The sequence below is a fragment of the Halichondria panicea genome, chromosome 10 (assembly GCF_963675165.1).
Source record: "Halichondria panicea chromosome 10, odHalPani1.1, whole genome shotgun sequence".
Lineage (NCBI taxonomy): Eukaryota > Metazoa > Porifera > Demospongiae > Suberitida > Halichondriidae > Halichondria > Halichondria panicea.
In genome coordinates this window covers 6,282,516-6,297,075 of record NC_087386.1, presented here as the reverse complement: position 1 = coordinate 6,297,075, position 14,560 = coordinate 6,282,516, and the positions used below count along the sequence as shown (strand labels likewise).

Here is a 14,560-nt window from a genome sequence, read left to right as displayed (position 1 = left end):
AACGAAATGGTTTTAGAGGCCATTCCACGAAATATAAGTGCCTGGAACATTTACGCTATACGGTATGTGACATCATTGTTTTACTGAGCATACACGTTGTTATCCTGTGTTAGCCGGTATCTGGCTCTCGGAGGAAGTGCGGCCTGGGATCGAGGCTAGTGTATCCCCTGACATTAGTGTAGATAGTCATGTGATATTGTATAATGAGTGGGTCTGTGATGAGTTATGGTCAGAAGAGGAATAGCATCGCTTTCTTAAGGGGATTATGAAAATTAACATTTTTGTTTTGGATTCTTGACCTTAATTTGCTGCATATAGCAGCTAACGCTTCTGTTTAATCGTTTATTTGCCTGCTTGAAAAGCTTAGTATCTAGATCTATCCACGCAGCAAACACCAGTACATCAAAATGCATACCCTAGTCACAGAAGGTTAAGTTTCTGGTTTCAAATAAAAGGTCAAAGGTTGCAATTAAGTCCTCTCAAGTTAGTTTGTCTGGATCAGCTGATTTCTGTTGTATTAATTGGTGATGTATAAACTCAGGGGGGCGAGGGTGAACTCACTTTTACATCTATAGCCGGTATTTTAATAAATGACCTTTTGACCCTCGCACTCCTCTGAATAATGGTTCACCTGCTCACACTATCTTGACTCTGTACAGGATGGGACCACTGTGTTGTTTGCAGCTGCTCAGGAGGGTCATGTGAGGGCAGTGGAATTATTAATTGCTGCAGAGGCTCAAGTGGACATTCAAGCGAAGGTGAGATTTACTATTATTTTGTCTGTTAGTAATTATTTGGATCTGTACACAGAACGGAGCCACAGCATTGCACATTGCCAGTCTGAATGGTCGTTGTGGAGTTGTTAGAATGTTGTTGGAGGCCAAGGCTGACGTTAAAATCAAAACTAATGTGAGTCACGCTGCATGATTGTATATAATTATGATACTGTATATCACCATGGCAACATTAAATCCAGTGGTTTTGTGATAAATCCCTTATTTCCCTTCATCACTAACTGCTCACATACCCACTATACAGGACGGACGTACTGCCTATGATGTGGCTAGTGGGAATGGACACACTCAAGTGTGTGAACTACTACACTGACTCTGTACCTTATTAACTGTACTGTTACCATGGCAGCTAGCCTCTGATAGATACGTTGATTGCAAATTTATACACTACATCATTAATTTTTGTCTTATAATTAATTTTTTTTCTATATACGGTTTCTCATGTATTTCACCAAGATACATTCTGATCATGTAAAACTTGAAAGTTAATTGGTCAATAATGAGAAATGTGCAAAATTAATAACCTGAAACTAGATTGAATTGTTTGTCTAAAGGTGCGGCCTGGAATCGAGGCTATATAATTATATAGGTGCTTGATTCTCAATCACATCTTGAGATAGGAATCCCACTTGTAGTAGATAAGAGATGACAGCATGATGATCACATGACACAGCTGTAGAGGAATACAATCACGAATATAATTATAAGGAATTCAAAAAAAGACAATAATTATTACCGCGAATAAATCTAATAACCAGCTCAACTTCTATAGCTATAGGGTATAATATGTTTCCTCGATCACCATCATTAATTCAAATACAATCCAAAGTTACGATAGATGCAGCCAAACTGACTTCTCTCACTGTTCAGTACAGGGAGCATTGGACTCAAACAAAGATCTACAAACAGACAGCTAGCTTCAACATGTATTATGTAGTCTATCTAAGACATTAATGTAAGTGGGTCAGCCCCAGTCAATTAGCCAACTCACAGTGCAGTTGTACTTTGCACTATTGCATGGTCCAAAAGTGTTAGGCAGAAAACTTTTTCCTAATGACGAGAGTGGCTCCTGTGTAGATCATAGGCCCTCCACCGTACACATACAACATAACTGTAATAGTAGAGACAGCTTACCGCGTCCAACCCCAAGTTGTTCTTGACAGGGGGTGGTCTGGAGATGTACTGACTGTACAGTATAGGGGGTGGTCTACTGTGTGGGGGGAGACAATACACACACTAATGCAGTATAGGGGGGTGGTCCACTGTGTGGGGGGAGACAACACACACTAATGCAGTATAGGGGGGTGGTCCACTGTGTGGGGGGAGACAACACACACACTAATGCAGTATAGGGGGGTGGTCCACTGTGTGGGGGGAGACAATACACACACTAATGCAGTATAGGGGGGGGTCCACTGTGTGGGGGGAGACAATACACACACTAATGCAGTATAGGGGGGTGGTCCACTGTGTGGGGGGAGACAACACACACACTAATGCAGTATAGGGGGGTGGTCCACTGTGTGGGGGGAGACAACACACACACTAATGCAGTATAGGGGGGTGGTCCACTGTGTGGGGGGAGACAACACACACTAATGCAGTATAGGGGGGGGTCCACTGTGTGGGGGGAGACAACACACACACACGAATGCAGTATAGGGGGGTGGTCCACTGTGTGGGGGGAGACAACGCACACACTAATGCAGTATAGGGGGGTGGTCCACTGTGTGGGGGGAGACAACACACACACACTAATGCAGTATAGGGGGGGGTCCACTGTGTGGGGGGAGACAACACACACACACTAATGCAGTATAGGGGGGTGGTCCACTGTGTGGGGGGAGACAACACACACACTAATGCAGTATAGGGGGGTGGTCCACTGTGTGGGGGGAGACAACACACACACTAATGCAGTATAGGGGGGTGGTCCACTGTGTGGGGGGAGACAACACACACACTAATGCAGTATAGGGGGGGGTCCACTGTGTGGGGGGAGACAATACACACACTAATGCAGTATAGGGGGGTGGTCCACTGTGTGGGGGGAGACAACACACACACACGAATGCAGTATAGGGGGGTGGTCCACTGTGTGGGGGGAGACAACGCACACACTAATGCAGTATAGGGGGGTGGTCCACTGTGTGGGGGGAGACAACGCACACACTAATGCAGTATAGGGGGGTGGTCCACTGTGTGGGGGGAGACAATACACACACTAATGCAGTATAGGGGGTGGTCCACTGTGTGGGGGGAGACAACACACACACTAGTGCAGTACAGGGGGGTGGTCCACTGTGTGGGGGGAGACAACACGTACACTAATGCAGTATAGGGGGGTGGTCCACTGTGTGGGGGGAGACAACACACACACTAGTGCAGTATAGGGGGATGGTCCACCGTGTGGGGGGAGACAACACACACACTAATGCAGTGTAGGGGGGTGGTCCACCGTGTGGGGGGGAGACAACACACACACTAATGCAGTGTAGGGGGGTGGCCCACCGTGTGGGGGGAGACAACACACACACTAATGCAGTATACGGGGGTGGTCCACCGTGTGGGGGGAGACAACACACACACTAATGCAGTATAGGGGGGTGGTCCACCGTGTGGGGGGAGACAACACACACACTAATGCAGTATAGGGGGGTAGTCCACCGTGTGGGGGGAGACAACACGCACACTAATGCAGTATAGGGGGGTGGTCCACCGTGTGGGGGGAGACAACACACACACTAGTGCAGTATAGGGGGGTGGTCCACCGTGTGGGGGGAGACAACACACACACTAATGCAGTATAGGGGGGTGGCCCACCGTGTGGGGGGAGACAACACACACACTAATGCAGTATAGGGGGGTAGTCCACCGTGTGGGGGGAGACAACACGCACACTAATGCAGTATAGGGGGGTGGTCCACCGTGTGAGGGGGGGACAACACACACACTAATGCAGTATAGGGGGTGGTCTACCGTGTGGGGGGAGACAATACACACACTAATGCAGTATAGGGGGGTGGTCCACTGTGTGAGGGGGGGACAACACACACACTAATGCAGTATAGGGGGTGGTCTACCGTGTGGGGGGAGACAACACACACACTAATGCAGTATAGGGGGGTGGTCCACTGTGTGGGGGGAGACAAGACACACACTAATGCAGTATAGGGGGGTGGTCCACTGTGTGGGGGGAGACAACACACACACTAATGCAGTATAGGGGGTGGTCCACTGTGTGGGGGGGAGACAATACACACACTAATGCAGTATAGGGGGGTGGTCCACTGTGTGGGGGGAGACAACACGCACACTAATGCAGTATAGGGGGGTGGTCCACTGTGTGGGGGGAGACAACACACACACTAATGCAGTATAGGGGGGTGGTCCACTGTGTGGGGGGAGACAATACACACACTAATGCAGTATAGGGGGGGTGGTCCACTGTGTGGGTGGAGACAATACACACACTAATGGATACACAGTCAAGGATGTTGTGGGAACACTATTAAAAGAGCCCCTCTCTTATGACCTGCACTAATTATACCCGCCCACACACATTGTTCACAGCAACAATGGAGCTACATCAGCACACACTGAGATGGCTACTGGCTATACTAACAAAGAGCAGATGACACCGGTGGCAGCCTTAAGGGGGAGAGGCTTACCAAGGTTTTCGTGGTCCAGGCTCTCATAGTCCTCTGGTTTGACCATGAACCCCAACACCTCGGTGTTCAGAATGTGCATAGGCAGATCTACAGTGGAGGGAAGGGGACAATTCAAACTTGTTCTACATGTACATACCTGTACCATAATAAAGTGCACAGGTCAGCAAATAATGTATTCAGTGCAAGCCTCGTACATATAGACAAGTTATCCCTCCCTATGGACTGTACACGCACTGACTTACCTTTGCTGATCCATCAGAATCCGTAGTGTCCTGTTGTTCACCAGAAAGTTGTCACAGTCTAGCCGCTGGATAAACAACAATTGTATAGTTAATCTGAGCTAGATACTGTGGATACCAAAATTGCAATAACTAAAACTGTATCTACTACTGTCTTGGGCAGACTAACAGTGGTTGAAATAAAGAGGTGGTCTGCTAACACAGGTCCAAACACATGCTATGGAGACTTTGGGCCCCATTAACCTGGCTGTATTATAGAGGGTGACCTGCTTACAGGGTGACCACTATAGACAGGTTTCACTGTATCATAATGGCACAGTGCATCAAGCTTAGAGAGTAGATTACCACAAATTTGTGAGTAGCTGTACTTAAATGTAAATCTCGGAACCTTTCTAAGAAATTGTGCTGATACTAATGTGTAGGTGAATGACCAAGCTACAACATACTCAAAAATGTTTCCATGGAAACATAAGGTGGTGGGTTTGTGGTGATTAATAGAACAACAACAGGCATTGGTTTGTGGTTTGCAGCTGCTGATGTCATCAAAACAGTAGAAAATAGTAATTATGTAGCTTTTCAGTGTTATCTCAACAATGGGATATAGGATGTTCTTGGTATCAAAATGTAGCCCATTTATCTGTTAACTTACTACAGAAATTTGAAAGCTAAGCTATTAATTTGTCAGAAGTTATTACTCTATTAATGCAAATAGAAAAAGATCTCCAAGGTTACCATAGATACACAGCCAAACTGACTTCCCTCACTATTCAGTAGAGGGAGCATTGGACTCAAACAAAGATCTACAAACAGACAGCTAGCTTCAACATGTATTAACACACAAGCACCCTCTGTAAAGGAATACTCCATCTCTCACCATAATGAAGAGGTGTCTGATTGTCTGTGTCCTCAATATTAACATCTGCTCCCCTCTTCACAAGTAGTTTCACCATGTTCAGGTTGCCACGGTCACAGGCCCAGTGAAGAACACCATCCCCTGTATCATGAAATGCATCTCTATAATTATACATGTGCAAGTATGTGTACAGCATTCTACAATTAGCATTAGTCTCAAACATTAAACACGCTCAGTTAGTTCAAATTATACAGCAATTTTCTTATAATTGGAGTCTTTTCAGAATGTGTATATCAACTATATAACTATTTTGGCACATAATTACAGGAATGAACTATATTATAACATTATTAACCTGTCTACTCACCTCTTGGTCAGTTTGATTGACATTGGTGTCAGAGAGTAGAGATCGTAATTTCTTTTCATTCCCCTCCTTACACCAGTCGAACAATGTCGTCTTGTCGTCAGTTAGTGCCTCCTCTGTGTCTCATCCAGCCAGAGTGCTCCCCTGCATGACCAGAGTCCCCACAATGGCAGCCATTCCAGCACGCCCCTCGTTACCAGGCACCTCAACACCGTACACCATCAACTTCAACACAGTAGCAATACGAGTCTCAACCTCTGCCGTGGATACGTTCTCCCCCTTCCAACGAAACGTGTCCCCAGATCGATCACAGAAATATACCCAACCTTCCTCGTCAATGCTCATAATGTCTCCAGTTCTGAAAAAAAAGCATCTCCTGCTTTGAAACAATTCCTAAGAATTTTTTTACCGAGTTTTCTTTGTTTCGATATCCGTAGAAGGGAGAGACTTTAGTAATCTCACAAACAGTTTCACCAGGTTCGCTCACACCACACTCGACACAGAAACCATTCTCATCTCTTAGGTAATCGCCAGTCTCCGGATGAAGCTTCAGGATAGTGACGTTTTGAAGGGATGGTACAAACAGTGGGAGAGCTCCAACAGATTCTGGCTTGTTGTCAATGTTGATAATACCAAAGTTGCCCTCAGTAGAGCCATAAACTCGATAATGTGATCCACTTCAAATCGTTTCTGGAATTCCAGCCACAGCTATTTTCTGATCCCTGCAGTTATGATTAGACGTACTTTGTGTTGTGTGTCAGTGGGTTGAGGGGGTTGGGCCAACACGTAGCGATTCAACTCCCCAATCGTGCACACCATCTGCACAGTGGGGAAGTAAGTGGATATAAATGAAGTGATGTCACCCGTACACAGTGATACATAGCTCAAGTTGTGTAGTGAAAGCAAAGGCAAGAATAGCTGAAAGCATAACAACACGTACTGTCTATCTAAGACATTAATGTAAGTGGGTCAGCCCCAGTCAATTAGCCAACTCACAGTGCAGTTGTACTTTGCACTATTGGTCCAAAACTGTTTGGCCGAGAACTTTTTCCTAATGACGAGAGTGGCTCCTGTGTAGATCATAGGCCCTCCACCGTGTGCGAGGCTGTGGGAATGGTAGAGGGGCAGGACAGAGTACACACAGTCACTGTCAGTCACTCCTCCGGCAATCCCAAAGAAAGTAGGAGAACGAAACAATCTGTGAGAGAGAGGGACGGGATTAGTACACTCTGATACTCAAGATGTGTGTGTGTGAGGTATCTAGTGGTGGGGTAGCTGAGATAATAAGGTGCAATTCTGTACACAATAATAACAGACTGAAATGATAAAATCCACAGATATATGCAGCTAGCTAGCTAGATGGTCGTTGAAAGGTACGTGACTTAGAAGATCTGACGCCTCTCAGATCCAGACACATGAGAGTAATGAGAATGATATCTTAGCCAGCTGATGGAGGTATCTATTGTAGAGTGGGAGGGTACTCACACTTACCATGAACTGTGTTGCCTATACAGTAGGTCTTTAGATTCTCCATTCGCCATGGTCCAAGACACATCATGCAAGTCCTTGAATTTATTTATGTGTCTGATTTGGTAAAGATCATTAAGCCTCTGAAATACACCGCGGTTACTGAATACCAATTATTTGGGCATGCGCAGTAGGAAAATGTGTCATATGACCAACAAACACAACGAGATACTCCCCTTTTTCTGCAAAACTCCAAAATGGCTACAAGAAGTGACCTTGATGCTCTGGTGGTCCAGGTGGAAGGATTGGGTCTAGAGGAGAACCAAGCTGGTCATGGGGCTTATGGCTGTGTCTTTAGAGTGACGGTGAATGGAAGAGACTGCATTGCTAAGAAGCTTCACCACATATTGCTCCAAGAGCAATCCCTTGGACAGAGGGAGAGGATTTTAACAAATGATATCTTAGCCAGCTGATGGAGGTATCTATTGTAGGGTGGGAGGGTACTCACACTCACCATGAATTGTGTTGCCTATACAGTAGGTCTTTAGATTCTCCATTCGCCATGGTGGTCCAAGACACATCATGCAAGTCCTCTGATGCAAGTCCTTGAATTTATTTATGTGTCTGGTTTGGCATAGATGTAGGAGAGAGGGATTGGAAACGGAAGTAGATTTCAATGTACTTCACATATGACCTCGATAAACATCCAGTGCAACTGTGCTTTATATAGATAGTGAATAACCATTATTCAAGCTCTATTTACCGTTGCAACTATCTTCTTCATTGAATTTAGGTAAGTTTAATCTTGTATTGTACACATTTATCCCTTTTTCTCTGAAATGATTAATGTTTAGGTCGTATACTTCAATATGCTTGTTGGTAAATCATGTGGTATCACCCCAAGCCAAAGAAAATTAGTCATACATCAGCTGGTAGAGTTTAGTGCTAGAAAAAAGTTGAATTAAAGAGCACCACTAAAGATCCCTTTTTTGGGAATACGCTAAGTGTTACAGAAATTTTAATTTTAGGCATGCATTCCCTTATGATTGGTGATCACCCCAAGAGCATTAGTTTTGGATCAGGTGGATGTATAGCTTTTGTGTGCATGAATGTGTAGTCACCTATTTTACCTCATAATTGTTATTGGCCCGGTAGTAGATTGTGGTGAAGGGCCTGTAGGCCTAACTACTACAAATGCTGTTTCATCTATATTTTATATAGCAATACCTCGCAAGCCAAAACTTACTGAGTACGCTGAAGAAAAGAAGACAGAAGAATACCCCTCCTCTCTACACCCCTACACGTCACACCGCCCCTCGTAAATGTTATCGGCTGTTCCGGCTATATATACACCCTTGTATACCTCACCAACTTCTCTCCATCTAAGACTGTCTGATTAGAGTGCTAAACTAATCATAATTATAGCTGTAATAATCATTTTTATCGTGTAAGTTTTTGTTAATGTTGTTCGGTTTGATCCCACTCGTTTTACACTTAGAAAGCAACTGGCAGTGCTGTGGAGTGTTTTGCTGTCTCTAAGCGTATGTAATTATACTTAATGAATTGGAAATTGAAATGTACGCTCACCAGCCTAGTATATATAGAAACTTCGTACAATTGATTCATCAAAAGTGAAAACAATTATTAAGAAAGTTACATGGTGTATTATGTATCTTGTCGTGTGAATGATCATGGTTATTGCCTCAAACTAGTGGACTTCTTGATGGTTTTCTTTTTCATTAAGTTGGCAGCAAAAGAGAAGCCTCTGACAGTCACAAATACATTCACAATTTCAGGAAACTAAGCATCCTCTGATGATTTTATATCTACTGTGAAACAAGTATCCAATACCACTAGCTCTGCACATTCTCCTTACTATTACCATACCAATGCACTGTTGATTGTGTCTCTTTCCCTCTTCTTTCACCCCTTATGCAATGAGTTTTCCTCATTTGAGGCAAGAAAAGAAGACAAGAAAGCGGCCCACTTCCGTTTCCAATCCCTCTCTCCTACATCTATGGTTTTGGTAAAGATCATGTTACTGAACACCAATTATTTGGGCATGCCGCAGTAGGAAATGTGTCATATGACCAACAAACACAACGAGATACTCCCCTTTTTCTGCAAAACTCCAAAATGGCTACAAGAAGTGACCTTGATGCTCTGGTGGTCCAGGTGGAAGGATTGGGTCTACAGGAGAACCAAGCTGGTCATGGGGCTTATGGCTGTGTCTTTAGAGTGACGGTGAATGGAAGACACTGCATTGCTAAGAAAATCCACACTATATTGCTCCTACAAGATCAAGAGAGGATTTTAACAAATTTCTGCAATGAATGTCGTATTCTGAGCGGTCTGGATCACCCCAACATAGTCAACTTTGTTGGCGTCCATTACGGCCGCGATAAGAACGACATCAGTCTAATAATGGAGAGGCTTCATTCTGACTTGGCTAATTTTGTTGAAACCCATCGAGACACGAATATCGCCACTAGAATCCATATCCTGTATGATGTATCCAAGGGCCTTCACTATCTCCACTGTCTGACCCCTCCCCTCATCCATCGTGACCTCACTGCTCCCAACATCCTGCTCACTGAGGACCTCACTGCCAAGATCGGAGACCTGGGTGTCTCCAGGTATGTGGACCTGGACAGATTAACTCATGTTCTGACAAGTGTCCCGGGAAATCCAACCTACATGCCTCCCGAGTGTCATGGAGAAGAGCCAACCTACACTACCAAGCTGGACATCTTCTCATTCGGTCATCTCATCATTCACACTGTTATCGGTGATTTCCCTAAAGTCAAGATTGTACCTCATAGTATTCGAAACTATTTCAAGTCTATCGGAGGAAAGGAGGAGCTCATGCGTCGAAGCACTGCTGTCCATGGTGACAAAATGGGGCAGAAACACGCTCTTTATCCTCTTGTTGTTAGCTGCCTCCATGACCGACCTCAACAGAGACCATCAGTTGACGAAGTGATTGTCTCACTCAGAAAGCTGTGTCTACAGCACCCCAGGATGGTACGTGAGTGAGTGGGTGGAGGTATCAAATGTGCATTGTCAGCTTATATAGTGTTAGTGTCGACTGTATGCTGGTACTTCTGTGTGGGTGGCTATAGAATCTTGAACAGTATATAACATGTACATACAATTTGTGTCATTCCATCTTTTGGGTATGTTTACTGAGAGTGTATTTTCTCCCAGGAATTGCTGGAGGCTTGTAAGACGGATAATGTGGGTGTGGTTCTGGAGCTACTGGAGTGTGGGGCTGATCCCAACCAGGCAGATAAGGTGAGGGGAATACTGTCTACAGTGCCAATATGTCCGTTGGTTGATGATATTGTCTCTACAGGATGGTGCTCTTTACTGGGCCAGTGACAAGGGACATGATGAGAGTGAGGGTCCTCTTAGCAGCCAAGGCTACAGTCAACACTCAGATCAAGGTTGGTTTTGTTGTACAAACACATTTCCCACAACATTCTGTTTACATTGTTTTCCTCCTATGTACAGTCGAGAGAGACCCCTCTTTGGATAGCCAGTTTCAATGGTCACCAGAAGTGTATGGAGCTCCTAATCGATGCTGGGGCCAATGTTGATGTACCCAATGAGGTGAGTGTAAGTAGCTATATACACATAGCCTTGATTCCAGGCGGATTAAAGTATGGCCTGGTACTTATTATTCTACAGAGTCTGGGGAATCGCCTCTTTTCTTTCTCTCATCTATTTTCTAACTATGTACATCAGTTTAGCTTTCTATTGCGTTGTTTCAGAAGGCTTTCACACTAGTCTGAAGCCAGAAGAGGGTCTCATCGACCTCTATGAAGGCTGTATGGTCAGGATATCTTAGCTTAGATCAGTACAGGCTATGGGAAGTGTATGGTGCCTCTTGGCTGCTTCTTACGAAGACAACCTGGCTATAGGACCATCGTAGACGTAGATGAGAGCCTCCAAACTAGTGTTCAAGCCTTCTAAGCAATAGATACAGCTTCACAGAACTCAGTATGGAGATAAAATATTACGGAACATATTCTTAGTAGTAAGAATCGAGGCTACTATATACACACATCTCAGAGGCCACTAGCCACAGAGCCTCTCCATGTTCTGTTGACCTGGTCCATTAGACACCAGAGCTAGTCATGTTTGTGTAGAAAAGCACTGGTAGTTGGTGTACCGAGGTACGACACACATCTCGTGATCTATTCAAACAATTTTTACGTTGTTTTTGTTCCCCAAAATAACTCTGTTATTCTGTGACTAAGGCTCAAGGGTAGTATAGTTTAGACCTAGATCTAACTGTTTCCGTCGCTGAACCCGTAAACATCATCACAATGGAATATTCAATTAAGAAAAGTGTCGTACCTCCTCTGCCCTGACATAGTGTAGATAGTCATGTGATATTGTATGAGTGATATTGTGTAATGAGTGGATCTGTACTATCTTTACTCTCTGTACAGGATGGAGCCACTGCGTTGATTGTAGCTGCTTACAATGGTCATGTGAGGGCAGTGGAAGTCTTGATTGCTGCTAAGGCTAGAGTTGACGTTCAAAATAAGGTGAGATTTACTAGAGTAGTGGATTGAGTAGTGGATTAGCTGGTCCAGTTGCAGGTTGGTGTAAAAGCTGGAATGCGGAATATGGAATGACTAAAAAGAGAGCTGCTGATGGTACTCCGTATTTTTTTTAGTGTAGTATGACTTAAATACTTGTAAAAAGTGCTACAGAAGCCTTTTCTAGACACAAAGCTAATTTTAGAAGACTATTATTATAGGAGTAAAAAAAGTAGACTCGAGTATAATTATAGTAGCAACAGTGAACATTACAAATACACATAATTATACGTGTCTATAGACTTAGCGAAGTAATTATGTTGTGCCCAAAGTAAGGTGGAGTGTGAAGTCTATAGCTATATACAGGACACTCCAAAGCTATACCTTTCTTCTATCTGCATGCCTGCAAAGTTTTGGCCCTTGGTGAAACTTTAAACAATTTGTGCGTGTTGAAGAGACACACTGACCAAGCATTTTACCATTGATTTCTGCACACATTGGGTTAATTGTGGAGTCAGCAAATTCCACATTTATACTCTCAACAATGAAACTGTTATCTCAATATCTACCACTGTGCAACAGTGTGTGTAAGTTGTTGATCCTCTTTGCAATAACAGGTGTCATGTGATGATTACAGCCAGCTACATGTTCCGTTCCATATCTGCATTCCAGCTTTTACACTAACCCTCCAGTTGCTGTTATACATAATTATAATTATGGTTTATGGTCTATATAACACAGGACAACCAGACAGCTCTGTTATGCATGTAGCCAGTAACAACAGCATCGTGATCTCTCTTTTAATTGCATTCCAATCTTTTTTACATTGGTTTTCAATGTAGTGTGTTCCCAACAATAACTCTATTATTCTGTGACTAAGGCTCAAGGGTAGTATAGTTTACCTTAAGGTCGGTATTATTAACGGGTTGTTATTTTAGTGAATTTAGCGAATTGAAATTTTTTCGCTAAATCAACCACTCGCTAATAATACAAACATGTCAGCATTACATACAATTAGAGAGTAATATTGAGGCGTCGCCAGTCTAGTCATTTCAAATCGCTAAAATTAGTACCCACCAATAATACCAACCTTAAGGTAGACCTAGATCTAACTGTTTCTGTCGCTGAACCCAGTGAACCCTATTCAGTTAGGAGATATGCTTGCTACAAATGTTGAGAGCACTGCACCTTTCATATACATCTGGACGAGTTCTAACCAGGACCTCAGCTGGAGAAACACTATAGCTAGCCATAGAGACCTTGAGCAACGTACAGAGCTAGCTAAACAGCTAGTTACAAGCGTTCTACAGGCCTATAGAGTTTGTCGTGACAAGGTCGCGGTTAAGGTTACAGTATACTAATTGCTCATGAATGATTCATAAGATATTTATTTCTCATCACAACGTTATTTTTGTAACTTGCAATGATTATCAATGGAAAGAGAACATGGAACAATGCTAGCTACAATAATAACTCAGAGTTTATATGTCTTGTAATCCAATGAAGTGGTCTGAGGTCAGCTGGAAAAACTGAGTATTTTGACGTCAAATTTTGTTGACTGCATAGCTTCTAGGTTGTCTTTCTGACCAGTATTCGATGCCTGAAAACTTACTGGAGGGCGACTCGAAGAGATCTTGTTCATAGAGACCTTACAGCAAAAAATATATCCTTGTTACTACTCTACAGTCGCTATATTAGCCTACAAAAACAGCTAGAAAAATAGCCGTAACTTTGTTGTAACTTACTCTCTTGGGAAAAACTCTTCCAGTCACCTGCCCCTTTATTCGTATAATAAGAAACAGCAGAGTATACGGTAAGGAGGGGTTTCCTGGTGTCTGGAATTAACGCAGAGTAACCATTGCCAGATGAGAGCCATTTTACTAGCTGAACTACATTGAACACCCACGCAGATTAGAGCGTGGGTGGAACAATATACCGTAACCTTAACTACCAGCTAAACAAACGTCATCACAAATGAAGATTCAATTAAATAAGTGTTGTACCTCCTCTGCCCTGACATTAGTGTAGATAGTCATGTGATATTGTATGAGTGATAATGTGTAATGAGTGGATCTGTACTATCTTGACTCTGTACAGGGGACCACAGCATTGTACATGGCCAGTCTGAATGGTCACTGTGGAGTTGTTACAATGTTGTTGGAGGCCAAGGCTGACGTTCACAACAAGAATAATGTGAGTCACGCTGCATGGTGGTGTTTGTGTACTCTGCTGATTCCATGGTTGAGTGTGTGTACTGTCACCTTTGTGTTAGTCTCGTTCCTAGGCCGCTTTTTTCGAAGGGGGAAAAGGCCTGGTGTCCATTGCTTGGGTGTTAGTGCGCATGGTAATCGTGCACTAATGTAAAACTTTTGCAAACTAGTCCGTTTACTAGGAATATGTTCCGTAATACGTACTTCCATACTGAAGCTATGACTTATGCCCTCTATTGCGTTCGCCAAGAAAGCTGGTACACTTAGTCTAAAGTCTGAGGCCAGTAGTCTCTAGTTCTACGATGGTCGTATAGTTGTCTTCTCAAGCAGCAGTTAGAAGTACCATAGGAAGCATGCACAAAGACTTGCTATAGCCAGTCCTTCCAAGCTCAGACATTCCGACCATATGGCT

At 43.7% G+C, this 14,560-nt stretch overlaps 2 protein-coding genes and 1 long non-coding RNA gene across 4 annotated transcripts in view; 1 reads left to right on the top strand and 2 right to left on the bottom strand.

Moving 5' to 3' along the window:
• The window catches only part of LOC135342577 (serine/threonine-protein phosphatase 6 regulatory ankyrin repeat subunit B-like), a 171,395-nt gene that overhangs the window by 123,195 nt on the left and 33,640 nt on the right, over positions 1-14,560 (top strand). The window contains exons 30-31 of the mRNA XM_064539325.1: positions 11,846-11,944; positions 14,036-14,131. Of these exons, the coding sequence (XP_064395395.1) occupies positions 11,846-11,944; positions 14,036-14,131 (195 nt within the window). The remainder of the gene's footprint in view (positions 1-11,845; positions 11,945-14,035; positions 14,132-14,560) is intronic.
• LOC135342789 (probable inactive glycosyltransferase 25 family member 3) overlaps positions 1-14,560 on the bottom strand; it is a 73,422-nt gene that overhangs the window by 47,173 nt on the left and 11,689 nt on the right. The window contains exons 1-3 of one of the 2 annotated variants that reach the window (XM_064539652.1): positions 5,925-6,031; positions 4,708-4,772; positions 4,466-4,552 (exon numbers count right to left, since the gene is read on the bottom strand). The exons of the other annotated variant lie outside the window; for it this stretch is intronic. Coding sequence (XP_064395722.1) covers positions 4,466-4,544 — 79 coding nt within the window. The 5' untranslated portion in view covers positions 4,545-4,552; positions 4,708-4,772; positions 5,925-6,031. Of the gene's footprint in view, positions 1-4,465; positions 4,553-4,707; positions 4,773-5,924; positions 6,032-14,560 lie in introns of those variants that run through there. 2 annotated transcript variants of the gene reach the window in all.
• LOC135342831 (uncharacterized) lies at positions 1,262-1,922 on the bottom strand. Its single transcript, XR_010396955.1, has 2 exons — positions 1,786-1,922; positions 1,262-1,467 (listed from the first exon to the last, which is right to left on the bottom strand). It is a non-coding gene; the product is annotated as an uncharacterized LOC135342831 (long non-coding RNA).